The sequence below is a fragment of the Microtus oregoni genome, unplaced genomic scaffold, assembly GCF_018167655.1.
Source record: "Microtus oregoni isolate MIOR12 unplaced genomic scaffold, Mior012 000010F_ref0000083, whole genome shotgun sequence".
Lineage (NCBI taxonomy): Eukaryota > Metazoa > Chordata > Mammalia > Rodentia > Cricetidae > Microtus > Microtus oregoni.
In genome coordinates, this window is record NW_024543069.1 from 8,554,577 (window position 1) to 8,567,782 (window position 13,206).

A 13,206-nucleotide genomic window follows, 5' to 3' on the forward strand; every position below is an offset into this window, starting at 1 on the left:
CTTACTTCAGGGATTTGTTTGACAGTGGCCGTCTGGCTTCCTTCTGTGCTCTCATTATTCTTGTCAGTGGGTGTCCCTAAAAAGGAGCACAGATCATGGGCTGTGGAAATTTTTCAAACTGGGACTTGTAACTTTATCCAGAGTGACGCTATTTCTGAGGATCAAGTCTCACACTTTCATAGGAAATCAATCCCAAATAAAACAATTCATTAAATATTGAGTCACAGGTCCTACCTTCATTTTTGCACATTTTGCATATATTTTTATATGGGTGGGGTGGGCTGATGAAGATTAAGTTACGTGAGGATTTCAATAGTTCCAGTGTTAATTCTCTCAGTAACTGTATAAATGGAGGTAAGGTGGAATTAACGGATGCTTTATCTCTGCCTTACAAGACATGCCACATATTTAGCACTGTGTTCAATACAAAGTTAGTAAGATTCCCTTTTGAGCAGAACTGGAAAGGAAACGAATAACACTATTCTCCTTGTTGCCTTATTGTTGGGCTCCAAGGGATACATTTTGTGTTTACACAACTTTTTGTTGTTGGCCAACTCAAAACGGTAATTGACTATAAATCAGCCCTGAGACCATGTGCTCTGATCATATGATAAAGGCTTATGGCCTACCCCAGTCTTATGGGTTTTACTCCCACGTGCACGTGCGCGCGCGTGCGCACACACACACACACACACACACACACACACTTGCATGCTCACCTATACACATACCTATTTTACTGCATGTTATTTGGAAGAAGTAACACTCTTACCAAAAGGATAAACGTATTATAAGTACCCTTCCACCCCCTCTTTGCTCAGCTTTCTGGATTTGATGAGCACTTTTTGGGGTTATTTTATTCATTTTTTATAATGTAAGTGCTGCTGCTATTGCAGTATATAAAATACAATTATAAGTTTCTCAAAGCTTGCTTATAAATGCAGAGGGTGGGGTGTCCCTGGAAGTGACTGGGAGGGGGCACAGAGGATTGCTCCACTTTTTATTAATTGAAACAGAAAAGCACTTTTGGGGGCAGCCAAAGGATTGCCTGTTTCTGAAATTAAATATTTGCAGAAGATTTTTTTCTAATAACTTCCCACCAACTCCACCCAGGAGGAACAAAGGAGTTCTTCATGGGGTCCGCTACTGGCACTCCACCAGCGGAGATCACATGGTCCACCTTGCCTAAGATGCAGTAACACCTGGTAATTTTAGGCATCGATCAAGTTGGTAACCACAATCTCTTGGTGCTACAATGCTGACACCCACGATGATGCAAAATAGGGAAGAGCCTGAGGTCAGCCTCGTACCCAACATTCTATACCCCCCATACCTAAGAACCCAAAACAAGGGTCATGGTCTCTTCCCACCAGGGAGAGCCTTCACCACCAGAGTCAAAAACTGCACTGTGCCTCTTTCATGTCCTGAGAAGCAGGCTCCTCGCTAATAGAAAGAGAACCCTCAGCTAAAAGGGGCTCTTCACTGTTGGCTGTGAGGAAATTAAATTTAAGTTTTCACAGAAGAGGCCATCTATTATATGTGCCTGTCGACCCTCTCATCCCACTAACCTCTCACTAATTGGAGTTGAGGGTGCTGAAATGGCTGGCCCCAGCCTCCCACTCACAGACCCACCAGGTCCAAATGCAGCCCATTTTTCCTCCGAATTCTGGTTCTCTGAGGCGAGCAATGACCCTGCTGAGATTCCCAAATTAAACAGAGAAATGCAAGGGCATGAACATATTCCTGGATAGAACTGGATAGAAGGGGCAAGATTCATGAATTATTTTATTCTTATACAAGTGAACAAACACATATGTATTTATTTATGCATGTATTTGTATGTATGTGAATTATTCTGTACATTATTTTTCCTTTAAATATATATATATATATATATATATATATATATATATATATATATATAATTTAATAATTCTAAGAGTATGGTAGGCAGTGATAGTACATACCTTTAAGCCCAGCACTTGGGAGGCAGAGGCAGGCAGATCTCTGCTGAATCTGTAGACAAGGCCAGCCTGGTCTGCAGAGCTAGTTTCAGGACAGCTAGAACTGTTACACAGAGAAATCCTGTATCAAAAAATCAAAACAACGTAACAACAAGAAAACAAAGTGTTTGAGAATATGCATTATATTAAATGCTTTTGTCATAAGTGGTGATGCGGAGCTCTTTGGGGTGTTCTGAAGCCCTGTATACTGTCCACAGGCAGACTCAGCTGGTGGTGCTTTTCCCCCATCACGCCATCACACCTTTTAAGTGTTGTGCGCCTCCTTGTTACTATTTGGAGGGTTTCTGAACTGCTCTCTCTGTTGCCTGAAGTTCTTGTCTCTCAGTTCTCTGTGTAACTCATTCCTTCATGTCAGTTAGGTCTTGCTTTAATTTTGAAGCCTCCTGAAGTACTCTCTGTATAATTCTTACAATTAATACATTTTCTCTATTTGCGCTGCTTCTTTCTTCTCCCCTTTCTTCATTTACTTTTTGTTGCATCACATTTTCCTCTGTCTTTTCTCATCAAAGGTGATACAGAGTCTTTCATTATTTTAGGTAAGTCTTAGAAATACTTGCAAACATATGGTGATCAATGAATCCAAGGAATTAATATGAAGTAGTAGCTACAAATTAACATTGGAAGAGGCAAAATCTGAGGAACAAAATTTATAGATAGAGAATGGTTGTCTTAAGATATTGGAATCCGGTTTATATGCTAGTTCACGGTATGTTAGCATTCTCCTCATCTCTCCACTTACTAAAATATAACTCCTAGTGATGTGATGAAAAATGAGCATAAAGGAAGTAGCCTGCTTCCTGTTATGGGGCCATAAATAGCACCGACTTTAAAAAATACCATTATAAGCAGCAATTTAATAACATATCTCCATCCCCTGGTAGTCAATGGCATCTGCTGCTATCACTTTGGATTCCTGCTGTTACTTAGACCCCTACTCGGGATGCATATGAAGGATGACTCATTTTGTCTGCTATTTGTGGAATTGCAAGAAGACAATTAGGTGACATGGATTGTTGAAATTGTCTGATTAGCTGTGACAGCCTTAGATGAGAGACAGAAAGATCCCATATCTTCCTAGACACTTACAAGCTCAGGTACGTAGAATGTATTAGGTTCTTGTCACAGCAGGCCAGCATGTGAGGCCCATTTGCACTGGAATGTGGGTTTTAGGTGAGGCCACTTCTGTTCTGCAGATGGAGGGCAAGTCAACAATGGCTGCGGTTTACTCAGATAAAAGACAAGCAGACTTGAACCGCATGCATAAAGAGATTTGCTGTAGCCAAAAGGAAGCTCACCAGTGTGTTGCCAGTATTTATTCTGGACTTTATTGCTTATAAAAATCACTAGCTAAAAACAAAGTTCCTAGTGTCTTGGAGTTAAATTACTTTCCTAACCTGCCAATCTATATTAACTGTAGTCTTACTAAACATGAAATCTTTTCAGGTGCATTGTTTCTCTAATTTTCCAATGTTGCCCTAGAAAAATAGAAGCTAGGAAAAGCAGGTTGAGTATTTGTGACATGGTCGGTTTCAATGCACGGCTTTCTTGCCTTCAGCACGGGAAGGCAGAATTCCATATAATGGAATCAGACTGGCTGTCTGCTGTTGCCACAGTTGATTCAGGTTTCCTGAATTAGCCCTGAAGGAGCAGAGAAGAGTGATACAAACGGAGGGCCGGTGTGCCGGAGCTCAAGCAGGTGGGCAGGGGAGGGGGTGCGCCATGCAACAGGGGGTGGTCATTGTGAAAGACCCTACAGACCCCCTCCTCAAAACCCGCAGCTAGCATGCTCCTGGGGGAAAGTCCTGTTTGCTTAAAAAAAAATTCTCCGGATCAGCAACCAGCCTGCTCTCATAAGAACATCCCATGTGCTTGAGAGAGCAGGATGTCTATGAGATAGGAAGACTGCAAGGCAGGATATCGATAAGATAGGACATCAACAAAGCAGGTTGACTGCAAAACAGGATCCATGCTGAGAGAGGAAACCATTCATGCCCCCTGCCTCATTCCGATAACCACGCTTTTGCTTCTGTAAACTTGCTTTTTGCTCTTCCCTATTAAAAGCCCGCCCTCCAGTTGGCAGGCCCGCAAGTCTTCCAAGAGATCTTGCCGCCCCGCAGGTACCTGTGTCTACTCAATAAACCTCTTGCTAATTGCATCCTGTGGTTTGGTCTCGGAGTGTCCTGGTTCTGGGGTCTTCATCATCGGAGGAAAGGTCCCTGAGGGTCTTTCATTTGCTGATCCCAAAACAAATGTCTACATGGGTAAAAGGGTAGAGGGGCAAATTTTTTAACACGACTTTAAAATGTCAACTTTAAATACACAATGCAACCGAGGGTGGTCGTTACTGATCCCAGAACCAATGTCTACATAGGCGAAAGGGTAGAGGGGCAAATTTTTTAACATGGTTTTTATATGTCAACGTTATATAAACAAATATACTTTCATGTATATTTCTGCTGGGGAACAGTCATCTTTTAGTACTGGACATATACTACTTGCTTAATTTGATTTGAAAACAGTTAAAAATCCTTCACAAGCTTTAGTCATTTTTTTCTTGTTTTTAAAATTTATTTATGTATTAAAGATTTCTGTCTCTTCCCCGCCACCGCCTCCCATTTCCATGCCCCTCCCCCAATCAAGTCCCCCTCCCTTGTCAGCCCAAAGAGCAATCAGGGTTCCCTGCCCTGTGGGAAGTCCAAGGACCACCCTCCTCCATCCAGGTCTAGTAAGGTGAGCATCCAAACTGCCTAGGCTCCCACAAAGCCAGTACGTGCAGTAGGAGCTAGTTCCAGGACAGCAGGACAGGCTCTAAAACCACAGAGAAACCCTGTCTCGAAAAACCAAAAAAAAAAAAAAAAACCAAAAAAAAAAAAACAAAAATAAAAACCCGTTGCCATTGTTCTTGAGTTCTCAGTAGTCCTCATTGTCCACTATGTTCAGCGAGTCCGGTTTTATTCCAGGCTTTTTCACACCCAAACCAGCTGGCCTTGGTGAGTTCCCGATAGAACATCCCCATTGTCTCAGTGTGTGGGTGCACCCCTCGCGGTCCTAAGTTACTTGCTCGTGCTCTCTCTCTCCTTCTGCTCCTGATTTGGACCTTGAGATTTCTGTCCGGTGCTCCAATGTGGGTCTCTGTCTCTGTCTCCTTTCATCGCCTGATGAAGGTTAATATTCAGGAGGATGCCTATATGGTTTTCTTTTGGTTCTCCTTATTTAGCTTCTCTAGGATCACTAATTATAGGCTCAATGTCCTTTGTTTAAGGCTAGAAACCATATATGAGTGAGTACATCCCATGCACGGAGTCTACAATTGGTGAACCTAAAGAAGCTGAGTAAGAAGGTGAACCCAAGGAAAAACATATAGTTATCCTCTTGGCTATGGGAAGTAGATAAAATTGCCGGGGAGAAAATTGGGATCTTGGGGGTGGGGTGGGATGGGGGTAAGGAGAGAAGGGGAGAGAAAAGGGAGAAGGGGAGGATGGGGGGAACTTGGGGAAAAAGGATGATTGGGATAAAGGAAGGTTGGATAGGGGAGCATGGAAGCACAATTCTTAGTTAAGGGAGCCACCCTGGGGTTGGCAAGAGAATTGAACTGAGAGTGGCTCCCAGGAGCCCAAGGTGATGTCCCCAGTTAGTTCCTTGGGCAGCTGAGGATAGGGAACCTGAAATGACCCTATCCTAGAGCAATACTGACGAATATCTTGCATATCACCATAGAACCTTCATCTGGTGATGGATGGAGATAGAGACAGAGACCCACACTGGAGCACTGGACTGAGCTCCCAAGGTCCCAATGAGGAGCAGAAGGAGGGAGAACATGAGCCGAGAAGTCAGGACCATGAGGGGTGCAGCCACCCACTGAGACAGTGGAGCTGATCTATTGGGAGCTCACCAAGGCCAGCTGGACTGTGACTGACAAAGCTTGGGATAGGGCCGGACTCTCTGAACATGGCGAACAATGAGGGCTGATGAGAAGCCAAGGACAATGGCACGGGGTTTTGATAGTACTTAATGTGCTGGCTTTGTGGGAGCCTAGCCAGTTTGGATGTTCTCCTTCCTAGACCAGGATGGAGGGGGGAGGACTTGGGACTTTCCACAGGGCAGGGAACCCTGACTGCTCTTCAGACTGGAGAGGGAGGGGGAGAGGAGTGGGGGGAGGGGGAGAGGAGGAGGGGGGGAGGAGTGGGAGGCTGGGAGGAGGCGGAATTTTTTTTCTCAATAAAAAAAAAAAAGAAGAAGAAAACACTACCCTGGGTGAGGTAAGCCAGACCCCAAAAGGAACATGGGATGTACTCACTCATATATGGTTTTTTTTTAGTCATTTTTTAAAAAAGACTACTATCGCAAATTGCTTTTTATGCTCAGAGAATTTTGTATTTATTTAAAGAGTATGGAATCGTAATCCCTTAGAATTTATGTAGCATTGTCTTCTGGGCATTTTGTGGCTACTTCATGACAGAACGTGAAACAGCAGTTTTACCTGATCAACACCTGCATTAAGACTTGGCCTGTCAGTAATTCATTATGGGGGGAGAGAAACTCATGAAACCCTACCTCTCCCTGAGGAGTTTTCATTAATAGTTAGTGATGTAAAGACTGGAAAGTTGCCGTCACTGTTCAGTTAAATACTCCCCCTTTCATGCTTATATATGACCTTCTAATTAAATATAGTGCACTATACACACAGACACACATGCACAACCTGCACACACACACACGCATGACATGAAAGACATGGCAGGTGAGAGACTAGTTTGAAGAAGGAGTTTGTTAGGAGTAAAAGGGACTAAGAGAGGATAACAAAGAGAGTGAATCTGATCAAATCACCTTATATATGTAAAAAATTATGAATCAAATAAATAATGATTATGTAAGATAAGAGCCATGATATATTTGAAATTTCAATGTACATTGAACTCTAGTTTCTAAAATTATAACCATCTTCATTCATTGTTGTGGTATCATATCAGAAAGTCATATATTATTTTTCTTTAATTAGAACATAAAAGATGAACGAGCATCAATAATAGCCTACAGCAATGAGCCTTGGAAGAGTGACATGGCTAACTTTTATAGCTTACTTGCAGCAATGCCATATGCTGTAGTTAGTGATTTACAAACATTAGTTTCTTTAAGCCCTTTTAACAAGGTTTGGGTTAGCTGTAATTATCTCTGCATCACAGATGGGTAAAGTGATGCCTATAGAGGTTAATTAATATGATTGACTTTCATGCCCAACTTCAGGCAATTAACTAGTGAAACAGACAGACTTGAGAACATTTGCTGGAGATTCTGGGTGCTCAAACAAAATCAAGTGGAAACAAGCATATGCTTAGGATGATAAAAATATTAGGTCACTTTATTTCAAAGATACAGGTCATTCAACTTTGATGTCTTCCCCTAGCTTAATAGTAATATTTCATGTCATTTAAGGAATCATTTAATCAGAATTGAAGCTTCAGTGAAGAGAACAAAGCTTAAAAGCGATCTGATCCTGATTCTTTTCTGTTTCTCTTAAACATAAACTTTACCAATGGTTCGTTACTTCTTTCAACCCCTCCTCTCCTTTCTGCATTAGAATGACTTGCTTAGCCAAGACTTTTACATGCATGATTCCAGCTGGCTCTGAGTGGTCTTCTTGCATCCCTTCTCTGTTCTCTGCTCTTCTGTGTCTCTACCAACAACATCCTCTGCAGCAGTTTTAATAACTATGACTTTCCTCTCACTTTTTAACTCATGAACTTTTTTCTTTGACAATTTCATACATGTATATAATTAATACACTCTAATTACTCTTGGTCTCACCCACTCTTTAATCTCCTGCCATACGCTTTTATGCCTATATGTTCCTTTATTACATACATACCACTTTTGGTTTATTTTGTGACTCAGTCATTTTAAGCAGAATTGTCTGTGTTACCACAAGGTTGGAACTTTCCAGTGGATTCCTTGATTGGGCACACACTGAAGACAACGACTCCCTCTCTTCTAGAATCTTTCAGTTGCCAATAGTTTATCAATGAGAGGTTGGGTCCCATGTGACTGCTTCCTTAATCCACGATCAACAGTTGCTAGCTCCAGTCTTGTGAACATTCTGTGCAGACAATCACAGTTGCTCTGAGATCATGTTCCCAATGACTATGTCCTAGTTGTATGTCAACTCTCACAAGCTAGAGTCCTCTGAGAGGAGGAAACTTAAATTGAAAAATAAACCATGCCTCCATAAGGTAATGCCATGGGTAAGCCAGTGTGGCGTTTTCTTAATTAGTGATTGATGTAACGGCTTGTGGTGGTTTGCTTAGGAATGGCTCCCATGGGCTCATTGCCTGAATGCTCATCCTCAGTTAGTGGAATTGTTTGGAAATAATTGGAAATGTGGCCTTTTAGAGGGACATTGTCACTGGCGGTGGGCTTTGAGTCCATGTTTAAGTGTTTATTTTTGTGAGAGTTGCTTTGGGGATGGTGTCTCTTCATAGCAATAGAACAGTAACTAAGGCAGGAGCCGACCCCATTGTGGGCAGTGCCACCCCAAGGCTAATGGTCCTGAGTGATATAAGAAAGCAGACTGAAGACGCCATGAGGAACAAGTCAGTAAGCAGCAATCCAGCCTCTGCCCCTGCCTCAGGTTCCTACCCTGGCTTTTCTCTGTGATGTACTTGCAAACTATAAGGTGAAAGGAACTCATTCCTCCCCAGGTTACTTTTGGTCATAGAGTTTGACCAGAGCAATAGAAATTCTAACTAAGACAATTAATTTCTTTGTCCCTTCACATGCATTGAACTTAGCCTTCACCAAATTTCTTAATGTTTTTCAACAAGAAGTCCTCGTATCTTTTAAGTGAATTTTAAGTATCATAGGGTTCTGCAGTGGATAAAGGTTGACCACACTGTTTCACTCTCACCTTGGGTAGCAAGACTAGTTACAAAAGGTGGGAAAAAAGAATTACCTGTCAAGAATCATTGGTAAAATCATCGACCACTAATGCCTTCAAGCTTGCAAGTGATCACTAGGCTAATAAGTGTGGTGGGCTGCCATGTCCAGGCTCTTTTTTAAAGATCTCATTTCCTCATGCTTGTGTGACAAGCTCTTTACAGACTGAACCATCCCTCTGGACGCTACATGGAGATTTTAATCCATAGATCTAGAGTTTTTGAAACTAGGAATTTGTCATTAAAGTTTTTCTGCTACTGTCTGGATATTCAGCAAGTGCCTGTAGAATGGATGCATGTGTTGATGATGACCACCAATTAGTCTTACTAATATACGTTTGCTTCCCTCAACACGTGTGATCTGAAATAGAAACTTTTCTCAATAAGTTTGCATTTATAGAATGACACTTAACATGTAAACAGTAGGGAAATACTTTGTCTTCTCAAAAGCAAAGTATTACCCTAGATAAATTACTGTCTACATGTTTACGTCCTTATCAGTATTCTTTCATTAACTAGACCTCTACAGTCTCGCTGGTAAAGGAGTTTTTAACAAAAAAATGCCTTATCGATGTTGCATATCTGAAGTGGAAAGATGTGGTTGACTTGCCTCTATCAAACACAAATTTTCTCATTCTTATCATATTTAATCTTCTTCCTCCTAGCATTTGTTTTGTTGTTTTCATCTTGAAGTATATATGTATATGTGGATTTATATTTAACCTGTGCTCTTTGTTTTCAGTGATACATGAATAATTGTAAAACACACACAGACACACGCAGACACACACAGACACACGCACGCACACAGATACACACAACACTCTGAGTAAAGAGAAAGAAAAGGACTTATGGCATAAAAAGTAACAGGTTCAGTAACGTGTTGACCTTAACTACTTCCCATAGTGGCCTGAAGTGCCTCGTTTTATTAGTGTTACACGGAAGTAGATCACAAATTAAAAGTTCCGTTTTGTTTAGTGAATAGTGTCTCAGTAGCATAACTCTGAGATTTGCCTTTTTTTAATAAACGTGAAAGATTTACATGTTTATTAGCAATGAGGTATTAAGTCAAGATGGCCTCTAGACAGTCGGGCTGTGTGGTGGGTAAAGGAAACAGATAACTATCTTCTATAATAAAGAGAATCATGACTTCATTACTTCAGCTCTGACCTACAAATTGAAATGTTATCAGCTTAACAAACAGAAGGAATAACACATTGCAAAAAATGTGTTTAACTGCTGGGGGATCTCAGCGGCGAAAATGCAGTCAAGATATTTTTTTTATTGAAATGGAAGTGGTTGATCCTGAAACTGTATTTAATTTCTTCACTATGCTATTTTCCCCTAGGTAATCAGCTCTGATGTGGGGTCTACTGTTTCCTTCTGGATGATAGAAACTGGGCAGAAAATCAAACAGTTTTCTGGTTGCCATGGCAACGCAGAGATCAGCACCATGGCCTTGGATGCAAACGAGTCCCGGCTTTTGACTGGCAGCACAGACGGGACTGTAAAGGTATGGACAAAGAGAGACTTCTTCTACCCAGGTATGAGGAGGTTCGAAGGATGTGTGGAGAGTCACAACTGAAGCTTTGCTTGCTGTTGCCTTGGGAGAAGAAAGACAAGACCAGATAGCAGCTAAATAAACCAGCCAACAATGAAGCTGTAAGAATGATGAATAAATGAGTTCTCTGAATAAATTATTTGTAATAAAATAGCCAAGCATACTTATTTCAGAAAGCCTCTTCTAGTGCATGATTACTTTTTGAAAACAGGAGGCTTGGATAATTTTCACATGCTTCGACTAACATCTCTCTAGTTTTCTTTTTTTCTAAATTTATGAAATGTGGGATAGGATAACATAATAAAGTTTTTAAATGGCAGTAATATCCTTTTTTTCAAAAAGATGAACACTTGAAAGTAAACATATTTAATGACTTGCATTTTTGTTATATGAACATAGGGAGGTGGTGAGATGGGATAATAAAACTATAATCATAATCATATTTCTTTTCCATCCTAAACTAACAGTACCTTATTTCTTACAGTTTTCTTATTTTACAACTACCCTTTATTTGTTCTGTGAGGAAGGAGATATTTTAATTTGCAACGTGACCAAATTTTCATGTTAAGGCCGAGGCAAGTAGTAGAAATTGTTACCAGTGACACTTCTCACCTGGAGCCACGCAGACAGCCATGGTAGTCTTTCATTGGTGACTTGTGACACTGTGAGGTAACAAGAGCAGTTTCTTAAATAAACTACCTGATTCCCAAAGCTGTCCATAACAGGGACAGGAAGATGTTAGACTACCTCCCATGGTAAATGAACCACTGGCATGGGATAGATAATACATTCTGTTAAAGTGCAGGGGAGTCACAAAAAGCTACTTGGGCATGTAGAAACATTACCTTACATTTAGGGGCAAAGTTAAGGGAAAACCTGGGGTGATAACTGTCACCATGAGAAGGGAGCTAGGGTGGATTTAGCATGAAACATTCAGTATATCAGCAGAATACGGCTATGCAAACCTGGATCAGTGAGAAGAGGACGGGGAACTGTTAATGGAAAGGTCACCATTCACAGGAGATCTAATACAATGTGTAAAAGTCAGTCACTGGTCACCCCAGTCCTAACAGATGAAGAGAAATAAAAGAGCAACAACCAAAACTGGAGTGTTTTACAGGCAAGAGGAATCATCCAACGCCTCATTATCCAATCTTAAAGTGTGAAAACTGAGGCAAAAATAGAAGAAGGGATAAAAACCGATTTCCCCCTTATGTAGAAGGAACTGGTTATGGAGTTCAGGGTAAGGCAGACCTTGTAGATACTGCAAACATTTCCATGATAAACATTTCCTAGAAAGAGGAATGGCCAGATCTTTTCAATATTTCTTCATGGGAATTGTTTTAGCTGATCAGAGTAAGAGTCTTGTCTAAAAGAAAGCAATACAACATGGATGCAGAGCCCAGAAGACCCTAGATTCTCTGTAGCAACCTGTTAGTGGTGACTATAAATCTACTTGCTGAAGAGAAGGCTGAACAGTTGAGAAACATTTCTGCTCTTTCGCAGATCTGAGTTCAGTTCCCAGTGCCCGCATTCTACAACTGCCTGGAACTTTTGCTAGAGGGCATCTTCTTCTGGCCTCCAGTCCGTGGACCTCTGCATGCTTGTCCACATAAACATGCAGAGACACATATGCATAAATTCATACCAAAATAAACCTTAAAATCTATTAAGTAATATTCTTTTTTTTTTCTTATTTTGGATTTTTGAGACAGGGTTTCTCCGTAGCTTTTGGTTCCTGTCGTGGAACTAGCTCTTGTAGACCAGGCTGGCCTCGAACTCACAGAGATCCGCCTGCCTCTGCCTCCCGCGTGCTGGGATTAAAGGCGTGCGCCACCACCGCCCAGCAGTAATATTCTGATTGAATTTTAAGATGTGTTTATTCTTATCACAGTCACACAACATAATCTGAAATCTGGCAATCACTGTATTAGAGTGTAAATAAAGGTTAAACTTATTTGGTCATATTTTGTGAGGGAATAAAAATGAATGACAGTTTGTAACCACATTTATGATCTCAATTCAGAAGTTGTATGATCAAAGCATTAACATTATGTTCCACTTACCATGGTTTTGAAAGATCTGAAAACTAATTAATCTTTGAAGTAACGTCTACACGGAGTCTCTGCTCCCCTTTCCCCTTATGAGACCAGCACTGCTGATTTCTCGTCTACTTTTCTATCCTCAAAGAGCTATTTTTCGCTAGATGACAGACCACTGTACACGCTGGTCTGCGGTTTCAGGGTTCTCCCCTGGATAGTAGTTTATAAGGATAGTCTATATAATAATGATGTTTACTAAATTCTATAAAATGTTACCTTTGCAGCAGATACTGTTACAAAGCCCCCTCCCCCACAGCAATGCAGGACTAAATCCATAGTTTATGTCTGAGGGTGCTGAAGCTCCAAGAGTTAAAGTGCTGTAGTCAAAGGTGGCCCCGTTGTTAGGGTTTCGGGGCGAGTCTAGAAATAGCAGGTGACTCATCCTCTCTTTTGTGCACATGGAGGCTGTTACTCAGGATGAAACAAGTACCGTGCACATTCTAAGCGTGCGCTTTAACTGCTGAACAATGCCAGCAGCATGATCCATTTACTGGTGGTTCTATCATATGATACAACTTAAGTCTCCTGCTAATTGGAATCACATTGATTCAAAATTTTAGGGTTTATAAACAGCACTATAGGGTATGCTT

At 41.1% G+C, this 13,206-nt stretch overlaps 1 protein-coding gene across 1 annotated transcript in view; it reads left to right on the top strand.

The window, feature by feature from the left end:
* Positions 1 to 13,206, top strand: part of Wdr49 (WD repeat domain 49) — a 118,304-nt gene that overhangs the window by 45,580 nt on the left and 59,518 nt on the right. Inside the window, exon 8 of the mRNA XM_041659531.1 lies at positions 10,302 to 10,466. Coding sequence (XP_041515465.1) covers positions 10,302 to 10,466 — 165 coding nt within the window. The remainder of the gene's footprint in view (positions 1 to 10,301; positions 10,467 to 13,206) is intronic.